Source organism: Phoxinus phoxinus (genome assembly GCF_949152265.1).
Source record: "Phoxinus phoxinus genome assembly, chromosome: 14".
Classification (NCBI taxonomy): domain Eukaryota; kingdom Metazoa; phylum Chordata; class Actinopteri; order Cypriniformes; family Leuciscidae; genus Phoxinus; species Phoxinus phoxinus.
Window position 1 is genome coordinate 18,420,957 of NC_136889.1, and position 20,492 is coordinate 18,441,448.

General features: G+C 39.6%; 1 protein-coding gene and 1 long non-coding RNA gene across 10 annotated transcripts in view; one reads left to right on the top strand and one right to left on the bottom strand.

Annotated features, from left to right (window-relative positions):
- The window catches only part of LOC307010945, a 91,379-nt gene that overhangs the window by 57,344 nt on the left and 13,543 nt on the right, over positions 1–20,492 (bottom strand). The gene's annotated exons all lie outside the window — the stretch shown is intronic.
- Positions 223–20,246, top strand: LOC307010454 (cytosolic 5'-nucleotidase 1A-like). Of its 7 annotated transcripts, none has more exons than XM_079635149.1 (10): positions 390–453; positions 602–650; positions 744–832; positions 15,576–15,612; positions 15,840–15,903; positions 16,452–16,546; positions 16,837–16,951; positions 17,354–17,479; positions 18,438–18,619; positions 19,252–20,246. In XM_079635149.1, exons 4-10 carry the CDS (start codon positions 15,598–15,600, stop codon positions 19,570–19,572), a joined length of 918 nt encoding a protein of 305 aa, XP_079491275.1. In that variant the 5' UTR covers positions 390–453; positions 602–650; positions 744–832; positions 15,576–15,597; the 3' UTR covers positions 19,573–20,246. The 7 variants fall into 7 exon arrangements, with proteins under 7 accessions (XP_079491272.1, XP_079491273.1, XP_079491275.1 ...); XM_079635148.1 differs by having other exon boundaries at positions 426–453; positions 767–832; XM_079635150.1 differs by lacking the exon at positions 602–650 and having other exon boundaries at positions 426–453; positions 767–832.

Below are 20,492 nucleotides of genomic sequence, written 5' to 3' on the forward strand. Positions count from 1 at the left end.
CTTTAAGGCAAGCTATGACGTAAATGAACTGTAGCCGGTGAGGTGGCTTCTAGTAGAGGGCGTGGACAGGTAAGTAGAGGGTTTTTTGCCAGGCACCTGAAGGGAGGACTGGATTACACACAGGATTAAAAAGGTGGCTACAACAAAATCTCTAATGTTATGTGACTATGGTAACTGTTCCTTTAAACAAGGGTGATAAAAAAACTAACTAATTACAATGTACTCAGAAAATAAAGGAACTCATCTTACAAAAAAAGATTATGTATTGACACAAATAAACCAATTTAACAAAAAAGAAAATACTTTGTAGGACACAAGAGAACTTTCCCCCCTCAAATGATATGACGAGATATCATGAGCTCAGATGACGAGATGATGACAGATCTTTTGTGTAGAAGCGTGCTGGTAGCACTTCCTTGTGTGTTAGTGCACAGACGTGATCTGGGTGAGCAGGTAGGAAAAGCGAATATTGACTGTTTTGTTTCATGTTCACAAAGCCTTTTGTTTCATGTTCACAAAGCCTTATTCACTAAATTAGATGTTTTAAACTAAATTAAATGTCTTAAATGTTTTAATGTAAATTAAATTTTCACTAAATTAGATGTTGTCCGGTAACACTTCTGTGTTGGTTTGTGCCTGGACATGGTCTGGTGAGCAGGAAGGCTAAATAAACAATCGATTGTTTTGTTTCATATTTATGAAGCCTTGCTTTACTAAATTACGGAATTATGTTTTTAATGCAGACGCAAACATTGTGTATTTGTAGGCCATTGGTCACGCCCGTTCTTATTTGATCCCGGAAATTAGTCCGGGGTTGGTGGCTGTGTCGCAGGTAATTTGTTGAGGCTTTTATAAAGTGTTTGTAAGTGTCCTAATTTTTTATTTTTATAGGATTATAGAAAAAAAGATAAAAAAAAGATAAATTTTTGCGTATTGTTAATTGCGTTTTTTTTTTTTTTTTTTTTTTTTTATTTAGTTGATCACTGTTCCTCCTGTGTTTTTGTTTCATTTCCTCAGCCTCATGTATGCCTCTGGCGCAATGAGAGTTTATTGATTGTTGTGAATCAGACTGGCTAGCGGGCATTTTCTTTTTTCATTTTCTTTTTTTCCTTCTACTTTCTATTTTTTAGTGCATCACTTCCCAGCCTTGTGTTGCCAGCCAACCTTTGTACTCCTTATACTATATTGATGCTTTAAAACACATTAACTATTTATTTGCATGAAGTTTGCAGTGGAATTAATTTTTGGTTTGGTTTGTTTTTTTAGTGTGCTGTCATTTACTTTTTTTTTTTAATAGTTCTGTGTGATGAAGCTGGGATTATATTAGTGTTTATAGATGGTTGGCTGGTTCTTGATAACATTTGAGGGGGAAATGAACTTTTGTTCTACAATGTATTTTCTTTGATTACATTTATTTTTGTTAAATTGGTTTTATTTGTGTCAATACATATTCTCTTTTTTTGTGAGATATGAGTTCCTTTATTTTCTGAGTACATTGTAGTTAGTTTGTTTTTTATCACCCTTGCTTGAAGGAACAGTTACCATAGTTACATAACGTTAGAGTTCTCTTACGAGAGGTTATCTCGTACTGCGTAATAGAATTACGCAACGGGTAAAGTCATCTTTCCTTGAGATATGAAGCCAAAAATGTATCCTTAAAGTGTGTATGTCAGGTTAAATTTGTAATTATGATTAACACAAAATAGTTAGGGGAAATACACGTTTGACAAATTGATGTATTGTTTTGTATGTTTTTCGATACCTAAAGGCAGAAAATAAGATGAAAAAGTTTGTTATTTTCACTGCTCACTTAAAACTGCTCCTCCCCCCAAACTAATCGCTTGACATCATATGAGGGAGACGTCTCCCCAGGTCGCTGAGTTGTGTTGATAATTGTACGAGTGATAGAGCGAGAGAATTAGTGATTAGGACATTTATTTATTTAGTTAGTTAGTTAGTTATTCAAGTTAGGTAGTTAGTATACGCAGGCGTATTTTCACGATGGTGAATTACTAAGTTTGTGCTGGGTGCAAAAACACCGTTAAAGGAACACTCCGACTTTTTGGGACTTTAGCCTATTCACCTTATCCCCCAGAGTTAGATAAGTCCATACATACCTTTTTCATCTCCGTGCGTGCTATAAGTCTGTTTGACGCACCCACCGCTAGCCTAGCTTAGCACAAAGACTGGATGTAAATGGTTGCAGCTAGCATACTAATCCAAATAAGTGACAAAATAACGCAAACATTTTCCTATTTACATGTTGTGATTTGTATAGTCACAGAGTGTACAAAAAACAAAGTCACATGAGACACAGACATATTTTAACCGTATAAATAACTATAACTATAAAGAACTATATTCTCTGAAGGCGAAGCACTGCTACTTGGGCGGAGTGATAACCGCAGCACCTGAGACGCGCCGTGGTGAGGAGCAGAGAGTTCGTTCAGAGTTTGGGTAACAGAGTCAGCAATTTATAAATAGTAAAAGCGTAGTTTACAATCATGGGTTTTCGCTGTATTGTAAAGAGCTGTGACAATAAACAGGGGACACCAGGTATACCATGATGTTTCATAGAATTCCAACTAAAAACGCTGACCGGATGAAGAAATGGCTAACGTTACTTGCTCTGGATATTGATCAAAACACACCTAATGAGATTATCAAGGGACATTATGTTTGCTCGGTACATTTCACTGAGGACGACTATTTTCAAAAAATGGAATTTGCCACAAGGACCATGAAACGTGTGCTGAAGGATACGGCCATCCCATCGATTATCACATAGCCTACAGGACAAAGTGGAGCGGATGCGGTAAGTGTTCCGTTATATTTTTTAATGTTTAGCCTAACGTTACTGTAACAGTGCCATTAGCTAACTTAGATCTAATGTAACGTTAGTGACACTATTATATGAATAGGGTGGTAACTACTATTGCAGTTGTTTACGGGCTCCATGTATCCCCTGTAATGTTAGTATTGTTGCCTCGAACGCGCTCTGTCACTTGAGCGGAGCTAGAAGTCACGTTGGTTTTGTTGACAGAAGAAAAAACGGCGCGTCTCAGGTGCTGCGGTTATCACTCCGCCCAAGTAGCAGTGCTTTGCCTTCAGAGAATATAGTTCCCAGTATTTATACGGTTAAAATATGTCTGTGTCTCATGTGACTTTATTTTTTGTACACTCTGTGACTATACATATCACAACATGTAAATAGGAAAATGTTTGCGTTATTTTGTCAATTATTTGGATTAGTATGCTAGCTGCAACCATTTACATCCAGTCTTTGTGCTAAGCTAGGCTAGCGGTGGGTGCGTCAAACAGACTTATAGCACGCACGGAGATGAAAAAGGTATGTATGGACTTATCTAACTCTGGGGAATAAGTTGAATAGGCTAAAGTCCCAAAAAGTCGGAGTGTTCCTTTAAAACCGGTCACAGAGTCCATTTTTTCCCAAAAAGCAGGTCTGTGTTCTGTGCCTGGGTCAACTTTGTTCGGACCAAACGCGCTGACTTCAGTGCTGCTTCGGTATCCAAGACTTCGGTCATTTGCAGCGACCCATTTCACTGAGAAGGACTACGCGGTTGGAGATCTAATGAGTTATAAAATGGGATTTAAAACCCGAGTGAAACTGGTAGCTGATGCGGTGCCTACGGTGTATGCTACTGTAGTAGAAGCAGTCGATCGCGATCGTGCCCGCGCCTCTCTCTCACACACACACACACACACCAACCAACATATTCTTATATACTGTCTATGCATATTCCAGAATTGCAATCCTGACATTGCAGCCTGTTCATTATAGCCACGGAGCTTCAGAGCTAAGGCGGAGTTACAGATTAGTTGTCCCTAAACAACCCGTGTATAACAGTAGTTCCGCATTAATTAATTTGCACACGAGTTTTATTTATTTTTATACCGTGTATTCTCCGTGTATATTCATGCACTGAACCGTGACGCCCGTACTGTTTCGGTTCAATACGAACACATGTACCATTCCACTAAGTTATGCCTATACTTACCAGACACCTGACCAACTCTCCACTGGTTCTCTTCACACCAGATATTTATGTTTCTTCGATAGGAATTATTTAAATTTCTGTTTGGCTCTTCATCTGTCTCATGCCTGGGAGGCTCAAAATTGTATGGCTGTGGGTCATCGTAGGTTTGAGGGGGATTTTGGACCTCCTCAGACTCAAAACTCTCCATACTTGCATAGAACGTTTTTGGCACGTCTCCCTCTTCTGACGTCACAGCTCAGCTGTGTTTTAAAAATATGATCTTGACAGAAATGGCTATAAAGCTTATTGTAGGGCAATTACAGTAATAATTTTAATGATAATTACATTTTCACTCAGACATCTAAACCTTATTTAATATATCTAAAAAAAATAATGAACCTGACATACACACTTTAAATTTGTATATATTGTCAACGCAGTGTAGCAGCAGGCAGACCTAGAGCAGGCTGTCTAGCGTGCCCATTGGCTGCCTCGCGGCAACTGCAGCAACCTACCACTGCAGCAGCGTGACGTCGCGCCCTCACGCGTCCTAGCCCGCCAGAATGGGGGTGGCTTAGCGCATAAAAGGAAGGCTCGGGGGGCTGCTTCTCCGATTTTTCATCTCTTCAGCGAAGCTCTACGCATCGCTGGACTCCGAGAGAAGCCGCCGTTGAAACAAGCGACCAGCAAGCTTAGGACAGCGTCTGAGGAAGCCGGCCGTCTTCGCCACCTTCAGCCATCCCTGCCTGCTACGCTATCCGGCGTCAATATCTATCCGGCGTCAATATCTGTTGTATACATTTACGAAGTGCATGGACGCGGCTCTCGCTCCCCTGAGAAGTCAGGGTATGCGAATTCTGAACTATTTGGACGATTGGCTGATTTTAGCACAATCAGAGGCGGAACTCATGTCTCACAGAGCAGTGGTACTCAGTCATCTGGAAAGCTTGGGTCTCACGGTCAATTGGGCCAAGAGCTCACTGCTGCCCCGTCAGTCAACCTCTTTTCTGGGAATAGAGCTCGATTCGGTGGCTATGCGCCGCCGTGTTCAGCGTCTAGCCGCGTCTTTCCAGAAAGGCAGTGTTGTCCCCCTGAAAACGTTTCAGAGAATGCTGGGCTTTATGGCTTCAGCAGCAGCAGTGCTCTGGCTGGGTCTACTGCGTATACACCCTCTGCAACGCTGGCTGAATGCTAGTGTGCCTCACCGAGCCTGGGCCTCCGGCGGCTCGCGAATCAGAGTGACTCAGAGCTGCGTTTCAGCTCTGCAGCCCTGGATAACGGCCGACTGGTATCAGTGGGGAGTGACAATGGGAGTTGTCTCATACCGAAAAGTCATCTCGACGGACGCCTCCAACCTGGGTTGGGGCGGCCTTTTCGAAGGCAGACCGGTCTTTGGCCTCTGGTCAGACTCGGAGAAGCGCCTCCATATAAACTGTCTGGAGATGATAGCGGTCGAGAACACTTTGAAATACTTACTCCCATCTCTGTGGGGCCACCACGTACTGGTTCGCACGGACAACATGTCTGTGGTGTCCTACGTGAACCGCCTGGGCGGTGTCAGATCTAGAGTCCTCTGCGATCTGGCAGAACGCCTGCTCGTTTGGACTCAGCACTCACTGCGCTCGCTCAGAGCCGCGCATGTGCCGGGACGCCTGAACGATGGCCCGGACAAACTGTCCAAGGACAACGTTCCCCCGAGGGAATGGTCCCCGCACCCGCAGTCAGTCCAATTACTGTGGCGCCTTGTCAGCAGGGCGAAAGTCGACCTATTTGCGGCCCCCATCGGTTCCTATCTGGGATCTTTCCTTTTCTTAGGTCCTGGAGGCCCTGAAAGCACATCCCTTTGAACCATTGCACTCTGTGGATCTGAAGCACCTCACGCTCAAAACCATATTTCTGATTCCCCTGTCATCAGTTAAACGTGTGGGTGATTTGCATGTGTTATCTGTTAACGCCACATGTCTCGAGTTCGGACCTAATGACTCTAAAGTCGTCCTTAAACCGAGACATGGCTAGGTCACCAAAGCGATCGGCACTCCCTTCAGAGCGCAGATCATTTCACTCTCAGCTTGCCGACATCCGGCAGCGAGGTCGACGTGAACCTCCTTTGCCCTGTCAGAGCGCTGAGAATTTACATCACGCGCTCCGCCGCCTTCAGGCGCTCGGAGCAGCTTTTCGTTTTTTGTTTGGTGGGCGCACCAAGGGTCTCGCTGTCTCGAAACAGTCTATCCAGATGGATAGTGGACGCTATTGCTGCGGCTTATGCGTCTAAAGACTTGCAATGCCCTCTGGGCATCAGGGCTCATTTCACCAGAGGCATGGACTCCACGTGGGCTTGGTCCAGCGGGATTTCTATTCATGACATTTGTACGGCGGCAGGCTGGGCCTCCCCCTCTACATTTGTTAGGTTTTATAACCTAGACGTTCCCGCCCTGCAGGCTAGACTCCTTTCAGTCTAAAGTCTCTATTCGACTGCCCTGGTTGAGCTGCACTATAAAGGTCGATAAGTTCAGTATAGACCGGCGGTGCCGCTCTTTATATATCCCCTACGGTGTGCTTATGTACATGTGTGGGCCCACTCTGTTGGCCGCCTGATTCCCATTTATCTGTGTCCCCGGGGCGTTCCCCCCTGGGATTCATGTAGTAAATGCTTGGCGCGCACGGCGTTGACAAGGGGTTCCCGTTGCGTAATTCTATTACGCAGTACGAGAGAATCTCTCGTGAGAGAACGTACTCGGTTACCTAACGTAACCTCGGTTACCTAACGTAACCTCGGTTACGTTACATTTTTTGGCTTCATATCTCGAGCAAAGATAACTTTACCCGTTGCGTAATTCTATTACGCAGTACTCGTTCCCTCATCTAGAGAGAACCGAGGTTACGTTAGGTAACCGAGTACGATTTCTTTGTAGCCATCATTTTAATCCCGCATGTAATGTAGTTCCCTGGCACCGAATGTGTCATTGATTGATGATGTAAAACTATGGACTAGTTTTCTTGTGCGCATCCGTTTTTAAAGGGCAAACTTGGTAACTTTTTCAACTTAATAAATCCGTTTAGAAATCATTTGGATGGTTAAATAATCTGTTCTGGTGAGAATGGTTACTTTCCCCGCTCCCCCCAGCGTTCCCAGGCGGAAAACCAGCCTTGCAACATTGGGACTAACATCCCGGTAAGTTGAAAATAGGAAGTCTCGTGAGAAGCGAGAACGAGCGAGAAAGAGCGATAAACGCGAACTGCTTTACAGCAATTCGATATAAACACACACGCCCCCCCTCATGCTCAATTTTAGCTGAAATTTCAAACGACGATGGATCTTTCTTCAAAGGTTCAGTGCAAAGAAAAAGGAGACGGTTCTCGGCGGAGGAGGTGAGGGAGAGGAAGTCATTTGTTCACCACACCGGCTCCGACCATAACAAAAGCACATGAGCAGCGGTAGAAAGGGGGAGGAGTGCGCCGGCGCGCCGCAAGTGACTTTACGACAGTGATGTGAAAAATATACGCACCGCAGCTGTAGGGGGAGCTCGTTGAGAAAATCAGCAAAGCGGTGGCTAGAGTTACCGAGTGCCGCTTTATCGCGTCTAGACTGCCGTACAGTCTGATATTAACGACAACTGAGATCTTCCAGTGTGACATGGCTTACTGCGAGGATCATGTTCAGAAGCTTGACAAGCAACAATCAGAAAGGGCTATTATAAATCGTACAGTGTGCACCCTGCTTTAGAGCAAGAAAACTACGGTATCTTACTGCATAGGTTCACTCCTGAAACAACATTTTTTCCACTTCTTTCCTCCAGACCTCCATAATTTCAGGAAAAGCAGTGCAGTTATGCATTGTCACCTGTATATATTCCATCTGCAGATATGATAATCTTCTAATGATGTAAACACACACACACACACACACACACACACACACAGAGAGAAATAGGTTGTTCTTGTTGTTGCTATGGACTCTGAGTCCCATAGAAGCTGATGAGCTCCTGGCAGGATTGTCAAGGGGCAATCAGCAGAACAGACCATGAAACAGAGATTCCCAAGGCCCCCCACAAACACTCACTGACACATGACACATGCGTCACAGGCTCAAGAGCTCATTAAAGGAACACTTCACCCATTTGCATTAGACTTTGTATCTTTAGAAACCCAGTCACATTTTCGAATGGTCATGGTTTATTCCCTTATTTTCCCCTGAGATGGGAGAAATAAGGATTTAAGTGTTCCACTTCCTGCTTTTTATGACGCAAAAATCGTCAATTTGCGTCATAAAAAGCAGGAAGTCAAATTTCTTTGAATAAGGGTAAGACTACAAACACTAGCTCATCATTTATCCAGTAGAAGGCGCTGTTCCGCATGTTTTCAACCCGCCCATAGAGGGATCTCACTCACAAAATGTACATATAGTGTCAGCCATTCTTTATTTGGAAGCTAAGCTTAAAGTTTCTTATTCTGTGGAGAAAGCTGAGTAGTAGCGGTGACCATCCTCTTTTTCCCGGACATGTACGGCCATCGAGATCGTCCAAAATGTCCAGGATTCGGCTTTTGCTTTCTGCAGTCGCATTCATTGTTTACATGCACACCTTTTGTTTCAATCTAACTGAATTCATTCCGATTGGTGAATCTGAATGTAGTGTTTACATGAACGCTAAACAAGTGATCGTTTGATGTGCGTTTTACATTGCTAGGAAAATTCCCGCTCCTCCGTGAGAGATACGAGACCGGTGCGTCTCACAGGCGCCGGCGCCACTCATCAGTAATCACGCCACCGGCCTCGCGCCGTTCTCCGCGGCCGTCAGTCTCGTTCCTGCTCGTCACAGTAAACATGAGGAATGGCGACTGTAGAACGCAAAAGCCGAATCCTGGACATTTTGGGCGACATCAAAATACTGGGCAGACTCACGGAGACTCACTAGTAGCATAGCCTTGTTGTTTACTGCGATCTCTTACCGGTAGGTGTGGCCTCCTAGGGCAGCGAAGCAAGTGCATTCTGGGAGTTGTTGTCTTTCATCCCCATAAGCCAAAAATAAATTTTCTGGCTTTTCTCAGTCTAGAAGGCTCCAAATTCAAAAATAATTTCACATTTCTTCTACATAAATGACCCATTTAAAATACACATTCATCTTTCTAGAGGTGAAGTGTTCCTTTAAGTATCAGCGTCAGGATTAACTTGTCCATCAACAACTTAACATTTAGCAAATTCAATATTATTACTCTTTGAGGTTTGTGCTTTCAAAACACTGTGTAAAAGCAATTATTCTATTGAACACCTTGGTTCAAAACTGTAAGAAATAAAAACAACTGCATATATCAGAACATATGGTTAAAAAAAAGAGATTATCATTTAAGGGGCAATTTTCGGATTAGTAATTGTGCTAACTTGCATTTGAATTTACTTGAATTAAAAATGTTTATGGTGGATAGAATTATATACAAAGTAAATAATTACTATAAAGCATTTTAATTGCATATATATAAAAGGGAACATTCTGCATGTAATGTAATAATTGCACAATGTTAAAATATTTTCTCATTCTGTTCTTCCTTACTAACTCCAAGGCTTAAAAAAGGTTGATTTTATAAGACTGCATTTCACCAGTACTATAAACCATTCAATAATCAACACTAGGCCTACAGTCTCCAGTGGACATTAAAGACAACAGAGGACGGAGTGCTAAAAGGGTCACTGTTGATCCTCATCAGTACTGGGCTCATATCTGTCAAGCATCCCCTCTGGATCTAGAATCAGCTCCCAGTTGTCTATATGATTATGTTTGTCAGGACACAAACTGAAAAATCTAATGCCAGACCAGCACTCTTCACCCTGAGAACTTAAATAGGAGCACAAGAAGTGAGGAGAGGGTTAGAAAACCACCAAACACCATCATTAATCACAGCTGAGCTCCGGCCAGAGTCACTGACAGTCCGTGACCACTTCAGTCAACCAGCCCATTTGTTAACTCCGCTAAAGCTGGTTTTTATTAGTTACATGACAAACCGACTTCTAACTGTTTTATGTATTCGGGTTCTTCATCCTCATGAGAGAACACTGGGTGGATCGTGGGAATCATGCAGATTTCAAGGTGGTTCTTTAAATGTTATGAATGTTCAGTTCAGTTGATCGAACTGATCACAATTTAGTTCTAAGACAATGAAGGGTAAAAACACTACAAAGGTTTTCCACAAATTCTGATGAAGACCAGAAGTTACACGCTCTGAATATGATCTCAAAGGCAGCCGCTTGTGACTTGGATGGGATTTTAAAATCTTACACACTGTAAAAGAATAAAGACATTAGTGATTTTGGCTTCCATTGGCCGGTTAATTCAATAAGTGGTCAACTCTACTTATTCTGAGAAGGTCAAAGTTTAAATTTAATGTTTCCTTTGACCTTCCCAGAAATTACTTTGATGGTTTTAAACAATTTTGATGCCAAGGATCATCAAAAATTATTACCCTTCCTAAAATATAAAGACATCTTTATATGATATAAATTATATATATTTCCTGTATAAATACCCATTTATCCTGTGTGAGAAAAAAATGTGATCGACAACATTAAAAAAGCATCAATTAACAGCCTTTATAATACAGGGCCGTTGAATGCTTGAATCTGATTGGTTGACGAACGTTCTGAGGTGTGCAATTATTTTCAGGGAACCGCACGGCTAAAGTATAGTTCCAGGCAGGTCTTGACCTCATTACAGTTCCATATCACTTCGCGTAGTCAAATGTAATAACGGAAAAGAGGATACAATTCAAAACAAGAGACACTGCAGCTCCATGCGCTTGATCTGCAATTTCCAATGTCTAACTTCACAGTCAATGGAAACATGCAGTTTAATTTTAATAAATAAAGTAGGCTATACAGTCCTATACATAATCAATAAAAAAATAAACTGAATATTTAAATAAATTGATAGTCCTGTTGCACGGGTTTTCGTAATTATTGAAGATAATATAACAAATAAATAAAATTGATAGGCCTATAGCCTACTTGTTAAAAGGGCTTTGTGTTTCATTTATTAGTCTAGTCTACTGTCACTAATAGAAAAAAAGAATGAACGAATTAATTAAAACGAATTGAATTAATAAATAAATAATAATATTGACGCACATGCTTCTCTCTAAGGCCGGTTATGAATGTAATTTGATACTTATGACTGATCATGCACGCGTGTTCAGCGCGTTCAGTCTGTGTTCACAGCGGTGTTTAAAATCTGCTGCATTCACACAGTCAGAGAATGTTTCTAGTCGTTAAGTGTGTCCCCAGCATTACTCTGCTATCAGCGGCTCAAACCTCCGTTACTAACTCTAAAATGACGTTTTGGAATTAGCAACGGAGCATGGGTTTAGATGCGCAAGGAATTAGTCCTACATACAAGAGCGTTTTAATGACAAAAACTTTACAAACGTCTTGAAATACATCATCTGAACAATATTTCGAGGTGTGGTAACTGTAGTATAAGCGGAATAATTGACTCAATTATTCCTTACTTATTATGTTGTATAGCCAAAAGCAAATTATTGAATTATTTTATATTAAAATATATAAATTATTTATTGATTGCATCTTCTCTTTTAGCCACTGTTTTAGCCTAACAGTTAGTTGCCAAGGAAACTTTTCTAATCTTTTTTTGTTTGTTTGTTTGTTTTTATTCTGATATTTATATAATTTCTGCTTTATTTTTGACTATTGTTAATAGTTTTAGTAATGAAACTGGTTAGTACTGTAGATGTATATTTTAAAAAATTATAATAATCTTGTTAGTTTCAGAAATATCGTTTCACGGCAATTGTCCAGTAAACTTTGACAGCTTTCTCTCAAGTTTTCCACAGACCCCCTAGAACGCTCTTGCGGGGATCCTGAGGGTCCCCAGACTAATAAAAAATGAATTAAAAAAACTTGATCTAGACTTTTTGAAAGCCTTGTACAGTATACTTGTTTCATCTGTTTTAAGCTTTTAAGTTTTAAATTATGATCATACAAAGAAAATATTAAAAAGTTCCCTCCAAATGTCATACTCTGTGACATCACGTTCCATCTTAATTATCCAGTGTTAAAGGGGTGGTTGATTATGATTTCACTTTTCTAACTTTAGTTAGTGTGTACTGTTGCTGTTTGAGCATAAACAACATCTGCAAAGTTACGATGCTCAAAGTTCGAAGCAAATGGGAGATATTTTCTTTTAAAGAAATACATTTTTATGGACTACAACAAACACCAGGTATAGGGACTTCACAACATTCATCCTGGGTTAGTGACATCACCAACCCTAAAATGTACATAAACTCCACCCCCGGGGACATGATTTATAGATTATCAAAACAGAATATGCTAATCAATGACCTGAAGATAACTACACATAAGCTACATAAATTTATCAACTAACCCTTCAGAAATGCTGTCTACATGTTGTCACTTCTTCTTGAGGCTCTCCATCTTTGTCTGACTCCGGTTTGAACATAAAAGGCGAAACATTTTTGACATTTTCAGTGCATGTCTGTATGAGGTACAAGGACACAAACTATTGAAGCTCCGCTCTCTTTGCAAGGAGCAGCAGCTCATTTGCATTTAAAGAGCCAGGCACAAAACAGTGCATTTTTGCTCACCCTTAAAATGTGACAATTTTAACATGCTATATAAAAAATATCTGTGGGGTATTTTGAGCTAAAACTTCACATACACACTCTGGGGACATCAAATACTTATTTTACTAGTCACAAGTAAAATAAATGGCAGCTGCTGGCCGCACCACAGAGGGTGTTATGTAGCGGGAAACAGAATGAGGACTGATGACAGAAATCGGACCCCATTTATGTGTAAGAGACTCCCAGGTGTGCCTCAATGTGTAAGTGAGTGCTAGTGTGTGTGAAGTAAGAGATACCCCACATGATTATGGGTAATTACATCATTGTTCAGACTGAGTCTGAGAAAGCAGTGAGGTGAGAGCTCTCATTTTTAACAGAGAGTACAGCTTAAATTCCTTCTAAGAGTATGTATTTTGTGTGGAAATGCACCAGTAAGCACACACTCAATACCAAAAGCCATACAGCAAATACAGTCTTTTCACATATTCTGACGATATTAACCAGATGTGAGCTTACTGGCACTTTAAGTTATTAAAAATGTATAATAACTCTCCAAATGCGCACATACAGTACATGCGCACGCACATCCATAAATTTAGCAGTCCAGTGTGACTGCTAAATTTTGGTTGGCCATCAAGAGCCTATAAAGTGCTCTGTTTATTTTTAGTATGATCTAAAATAAAGGTTTCCGAGTCAGTGATATTAGATTGTGTGCATGTATTTTTATTGTACTTACCCTGTAATTACATGGAACAAGAGGGTAACAAGCACCACTACATGAAACAAGAGTATCTTTCACCAATATTTAAGCAAAAGTTGCAATTGTTTTAGTTTTCAGTTCACTTTTGTTAAAAAGATTACTGTATAAATGCATAGATATGTACCCTGTAATTTTTAAAAAGCCTATGGGCCCTATTTTAACGATCTAAAACGCAAGTGTCAAAGCGCAAAGCGCAAGTAACTTTGTGGGCGGATCCCGGCGCTGTTGCTATTTTCCCGGCGGGATAAATGACTATTGCGCCTGGCGCAAATCTAATAGGGGTTGGTCTGAAGTAGCTTCATTATTCATAGGTGTGGTTTGGGCGTAACGTGAAATAAACCAATCAGAGCGTCCTTTCACATTCCCTTTAAGAGCCGGCGCGCTTGTTCCATGGCGGATCGCTATTATAACGGCGGATTTGCTGGCGCACGCCAGGAGCGGTTCACAGCCAAAGAGACCGACGTTCTCGTCAGGACCGTAAAACACAGAGAAGTGACATTGGGGATGATGGGAGAAACCCACCCAAATTAGCTTCGATTAAACAGGCGTATAATTTGGGTAAATGTGTAGCCTAATCTAGAATTTTTAAAAAAAAATCTAGATAGATCTTTTTCACATCTTCACGGACACAACAATGATTTCCCTCGTGTGCTAATATTTTTCCTTGTAATAATGTATGATTTGCAAAAATGAAAACTGCTGCGTCTGTTTATATTAGAGAATCAAAGTGGATGCGCGTTAACACACTACATTATGGCCAAGCACGCGCCCTTAAAATACCATATCACTAACGCGCAACGCGCCACTGTCTTTAGACTGTTTTTTCCCTGGTTAGTGGTGCAATTGCTTTCTAAACCTGGAAAATAGCACCAGGGAAGTTTTGCGCCGGAACACGCCTCCTCTTTGCGCTGAACCGCCCCCCGCGAGCGCATGTTCATTCCCTAATTTACCGACGTGCGTCTGTGGAGGGAAAAGTCTGCTGTGCGCGGGTGCAAAATAGGAATGATACATGCGTCGGTGTTCAAAGTCAATTGCACTGGGTGCAAGATAGGGCCCTATATAGTAGCCTATGTATTGGTACACCATTATTACAAAAAGGTACACAGTATTATGTTCTTTCTAAATTGCTCTCAAATGTGATTGTTGTATCATAATAGTAGATTAAGTACCCTTTAGTTCTATAATACAGTACTTTTTTCTTTATTCTCCTGGTTGTTACCTAGCCTGGGTTTCCCCAGACTGCCTTTGCGCAGCGCGATTTTATTCTCGCTGAAAGGCAGTCTGGAAACCATGGACCTGATTTTCGCCTCGTTTAGGGAACCAATCACAGAACGGGGAGGGAGCAGCAAGACGATGACGACATCTTTGCGACACAACTAAGCAGTTTGTTTATATCTATGGAGTCAACATGGCAGCAGACGCGAAGCTACCTTTTGATGCAGCCTTAGATATTGTTCTAAGTAGTTTAGATCGCAATTTTATTTAGAAAAAAGAGCAGCGTTTGGCGTTAAACCATTTCTCTACATACGTCATCTGGTATAATGGAAACGATTGGCTATGAGCTACGTACAGGCGCATTTGATAGACATTCTTAGCACCCAATAAACGGCGCCGGCGCATTCGTAAACCACGCCTCAAATACGCGAAAATGCACATGTGGTTCCCAGACCCAAGTCTCAACGAGAATTGGGTCTGGCGTTAGCCAGGCTAGTTGTTACCCCTTTATTCCCCAAACTTTACATGATGTTCCCTTATACTTACACGCAAGTATATACACTATAATTACAGAAAGTTACACTGTTAAATTACTTTAATAACAGTACTTTCCGAGCTGTAATCTAAAGCATTACCATATTAGTTATTAAAAAAACAGTTGTTTATTGTTTTTTCATGTAACTTTTGATTTGAATAATATACAGTATTAGTAGATGTTGAAATGAACATTAAGATTAATAAATGCTGCATAAGTATTGTTCATTCTTAGTTCGTTAACTAAAACAGTTAACTAATGTTAACTAATGAAACCTTATTGTAAAGTGTTACCAATGTCTTTTTATTAACAAGTGAGAAAAATGCTAAAGAAATTAAGAGTTAATAAAGACAAGCAGTAAGAATAATTATTGTAGCACAATTAAAGGACAATGCAAGTAATGTAATCTTGTAAAACAAGATAAACTAAACTGACCAAAGAAGAATTCTTTTCTTTTCACTGTCTATAAATACTGTAGATCTGTGAGTTACACACCAAGTATGAGCAATTCAAAGGTAAGCTTCTCTTATATCGGTCACTCAAATGTCACGTTTGTGTCTTTGTGTCTGTTTTTTAAACATGTTATTCTTACAAGATCAATGTTTATTCTTTAAATTGAGGAAAATCAGTAACATATCCTTCAAGGGATTACATGAATAGTTCTGACCTACCATAAGTAAAGTTTTTATGAAATAACTACTAATTTAGACCATGGAATAATTGTTTTGTTGTCCACACACAGAGAAAACGTCAATCAAGCACTGAAACCAGGAAACAAGAAATTACAACAAACGTTGAGTTCACAAGTATGTTCAAGTTTCCATATATCTAAGAAAAATATGGTTGTCTCTCATTATCTAAAATCTATCTATTATTTCACACTTAAAGGAACCGTATGTAAGATTGTGGCCAAAACTGGTACTGCAATCACTTTCAAATTACTGTAGAGCGGTGTATCCCCTCCCCCTCCCCCCTGACTCAAGGTTGCCAGATAGGCTGCAGGATCCAGCAGGAACGTAGGCTGCTACAAGGAGCTTCCAATGGCAAGACTAGAGCAGAGCTGGCAACCCGGATGCCGAAACACTACTGACTTTGTGATTGGTAGATAGGTGGAGGGTGGCGCATCAGGCCAAAACAACAACTGATGCAACTTCACTTTTAAATGACAATATCCTGGCCGGACTACTGTTGTCAGTGATATAAGTATTTGAAATGAACATAATTTATTAATGTCTACTGACATATCAGGGACATTTTATGATTAATTGAAATACATTTCTTACATACGGTTCCTTTAAGCTTTGATTAAATATTTTTGGCCCTTCTTTAACCACTCTGTATGTTTGTTTTTCAGTGACATCATTCACCATTGCAGTGTCATCATGTGCATTATTCAGACATGAGACAGGGGATATCTACTTTAAAGGAGCTGCTTTTCCATTTGTCAAGGTAATAGAATTTCAGTGAAAATTAATTTCCTCTGTATTAACAGCTTTATCTCTGTGTTAATCAATAGTGCATTTACTTTTACCTGTAAAACCAGTTTGGAAATTAAAAGGTAATTTGGAATTTACTAATATTAAACATTAGTAGAGGTTTTTTTGTATTCATGTGCATCTATTTTCACTGATAATTCAGTACTTTAACTTAGTTATAACTAGCAAGACTTAAGTATTAAGTCAACTAATTTGTTTAATTCAGGTGTTAGTATTTAAAGTATTTTAATCATTCTGCATTAGGCTCTTACAATGGTGAATCAACGTTTGACTGCCACTGAAGAGCGGTGTGTAATAGTGGTGATAGCTACCGACAGTCAGGACATGGATCACCTGAACAAGAGCATCAAAAAATACAGTAAGTGTAGAGGAGTGTTTCTATATAAAAAATTTATATAATTCTGAAGAATGTTCTTTACCTTACAATACAGCATTTTAGCCTATTATTCGCTTTAAAATATCACATGGCTACTTATAACACTTAGGGCCAGATTTACTAACAACTTGAGCCAGCACAATCCCTCTTTTGGCGTTAAATACTCCTGTCAGGGTTTACTAAAGACATGCAGCGAACAATTAGTGCTGAAAAGGCGTGGACAGGGGTATTTTTTCCGGCTGACCTTTTTGAATGAATGAATGTTCTTTTTTTCTATGAACTTTCCCTTACTGCAGACCCTAAAGCACCTCATTTCAATATCAACCAACATAAAATAAGATGTCATGTCATTTTACTAAACACAATGTTGTGCTGTCTGTGCAGATCTGAAAATTGGCAGAGTCTGTGAGATTACTGGTGAAAAACCCCTCCTTGTTCATCTTAAGGAGATCAACCCTGTTCTCTACCTGTCCACAAAACCACAGGATGTGAAAAAGGCCATGACTGCAGGTCATTTTCATTTATTTGTTCTACATTTATGTCACAGAGCGACATAACTATATACATGATTGCATCCATTATTTACAGCAACATATATCGATGCAATATGATATATTTATAATACTTGTAACCAGTGTTGGGGAAAGTTACTTTTAAAAAGTAACGTGTTACAATATTGCTTTACTCCCTAAAAAGAAACCAATTGTGTTATTTAGTTATCTTTTATGGAAAGTAATGTGTTGCATTACTTTTACGTTACTTTTTCTCATCTCAGCTGGGCCTGCTTGTTTGTTTAAATATATATATATATATTTTACAAACGCCCCTTCACACCAAAAGGGAAATGAATAAACAAAATGAATGGAAAATTAAGTAAATGAAGGAAATGCAAATTCACACCTGTACATTAGATGGCGCAGCTTAAAACTTTCAGCCGTTATGCCATTCTGGATTAGAGAAGAATAGAACACTTAAGGATTAAATACCCAATACCTATATATTTAATATATTAGTATATGTGTGTTATTTAACATATTTAATTACTTCAGGTTTGTAATATTCTGAGTTTGCATTTCACCGTTTTTTATAATTTTGAGGATACTCAATCTGTTTTTATGCAAATGAGTTGAGTATATGCCTGCTCACATTTAGTCATGATTTCAACATGGGGACAGGAGAGGTGCCAGTCAATAAATGAGAAAGCAAAGTAACTTGCGTTACTTATTTGAAAAAGTAGCTCAGATAGTTTGTAGTAAATTTAAAAGTAATGCAATACTTAAATAGTTATTTGAAAAAATTAATTGATTACGTAGTTTGCATTACTTGTAATGCGTTACCCCCAACCCTGCTTGTAAACAGTCTAAGACTGGCTTTTTCTGCATCTTATTAGCCGAGTGGGCATTTGGTACATGTAGGTACTACAGATAGTAGTATAACACTTTTAAATGGTAATGGCATTGTTTTTTAGGATATGGTGCAGCCACCATGTTCCAGAGAGATTACCACGAGCACAGTGATGAAGTGTTACGCGTGGTCTTTGATGGTGATGGAGTCCTGTTTTCAGATGTGTCAGAGAAAGTATTCAAAGAGAAAGGGATAAAAGGTTTCTTGGATCATGAATGTGAAAACGAGGACAACCCTATGGAACCGGTAAGAATGTTGGTCCGAAACCAACATGTTAGTACTGCTGAATCTCAGATGGCTCAGTTATATTTTAGATTCACAAGGTAAATGTCACACAGCCTTGTTATTTAAAGTGATATTTAAAAACTTAAAAATATTGCATCTAGGAAAACAGCACTCGCCATGTGAGGTTGCTTAACTGTATCTGTATAAAAACTCCACATTTTGAATTTTTATAGGTAGTATGTTGTTAACTGAGTTTCTTTTTGTGAGCTGCGCTCATTTGTTTAGATTTCTTCTCGAGAGGCTGCGTGAGCCTCACCAGCAACCTTGTTACCATCAGTGGGTCTAATACATTTATTATCCACTATCGAACGCAACTTACAAATGTAAAAATCAGAATCATTCTCTCGGTTTAGTGATTCTCTAGGTTTTTTTTTTTGTTATTGACGTTCTAATCAGGCTACTTGTGCGGTTGGGCAAGTAAAAGTCTCTTTCACTTGTCCCGGACAAGCAGACAAGGGCTTATCGAGCCCTGTATACTGTATAGATATTAGGTTGAAACATTTAGTTAATATTCAGCACACAATTCAATGTAATAATTAATCAACTCTCTCTGAAAAATTGCAATAATGTGTTTGTGTGTAATTATTTTGCAGGGCCCACTAAGTGAGTTTTTTCAAGCATTGGTACATCTCCAGCAGAAGTTCGCTAAATTGCCTCCGAAAAATCGTCCAATTCGTACCTACTTGGTTACATCACGTGGCACAACAGGTGATGGATTGAGAGCCCTGAAGACTCTTCGGGAGAGAGAGCTGGAGATAGATGAGGCATACTTTCTGTGTGGTGCCCCAAAAGGGTCTGTGCTGAAAGCAATCAATCCTCACATTTTCTTTGATGACCAGACACCACACGTTGAGGGAGCCCTTCAAAATGGGGTTATTGGTGCTTATGTACCTTATGGTGTGTGCAATAAGTGAGAATAAAACCGAATTTGATTTGTAAAGGAGTGACATGCACTGCCCTGCAGGTGGTGCAGCACAATCCTTTCTTCTATTATGTGATTTATAAAGTCAGAACAGTTCAATGTGGTGTTTGTTAGTGATATTGTTAAAGGTTTAAAGTATAAATTAAATTAAGGCAAAGGCTGTTGTATTTCCGTTGTCCTGCATGGGGCCAGTATAAATGAATGGGGTCTGCAAAAAAAAGTATAAAGAAATTGTGACAAAAAAAAATTGTGTCAAACTTCCTAGAATGACATAATTTTAGTCTTATTCCTAGACCAAAGGATAAGTGTAATTCATAAAGGTTCATATGTGTTAAGATTAAAGGTCTCAGCTCCTAAATTACTTGTGCTGGAGAGGTTTAGAGAGTTTAGAGTTATACTTTATTGTCCTTTTCAGGAAATTTGTCTTGTATGTTGTGTACTATTGCAGCTTTGAGTCCAACACACGACAACAACATTAAAAGGGAAAAAAACATTTTAAACATTTTTAAAGGAATTATAACGATTACAACGTCTTACTATTTAAATATGAATAGTTGCAGGTATAAATGATTGTTTGTAACGGTTGCTTTTGCATAGTGGAACTATAACACTTCCCTGATGTCAGTAGTTGATACATTGGAAATAAAACATGGCTTGAATCACTCACTATTGTCTGTGCATTCTTAAGAACCAACGACTCATAAATTAATTGAAGTGATGTATATTCTCTTACACCCATGACTGTCACTGCAGTTTGAACGAGAAAGAAAAAAGCCACTTAAAGCTACACTGTTTATTTTTTTAAGTTGATTCTTAGCAAAAAACACTTTGTTCTTTCAAAATGATATGTGCTCATTAATGTATAATTACTTCTACCAACTAATCAAGTATTCTGGTAAGCGTAGAATCTGC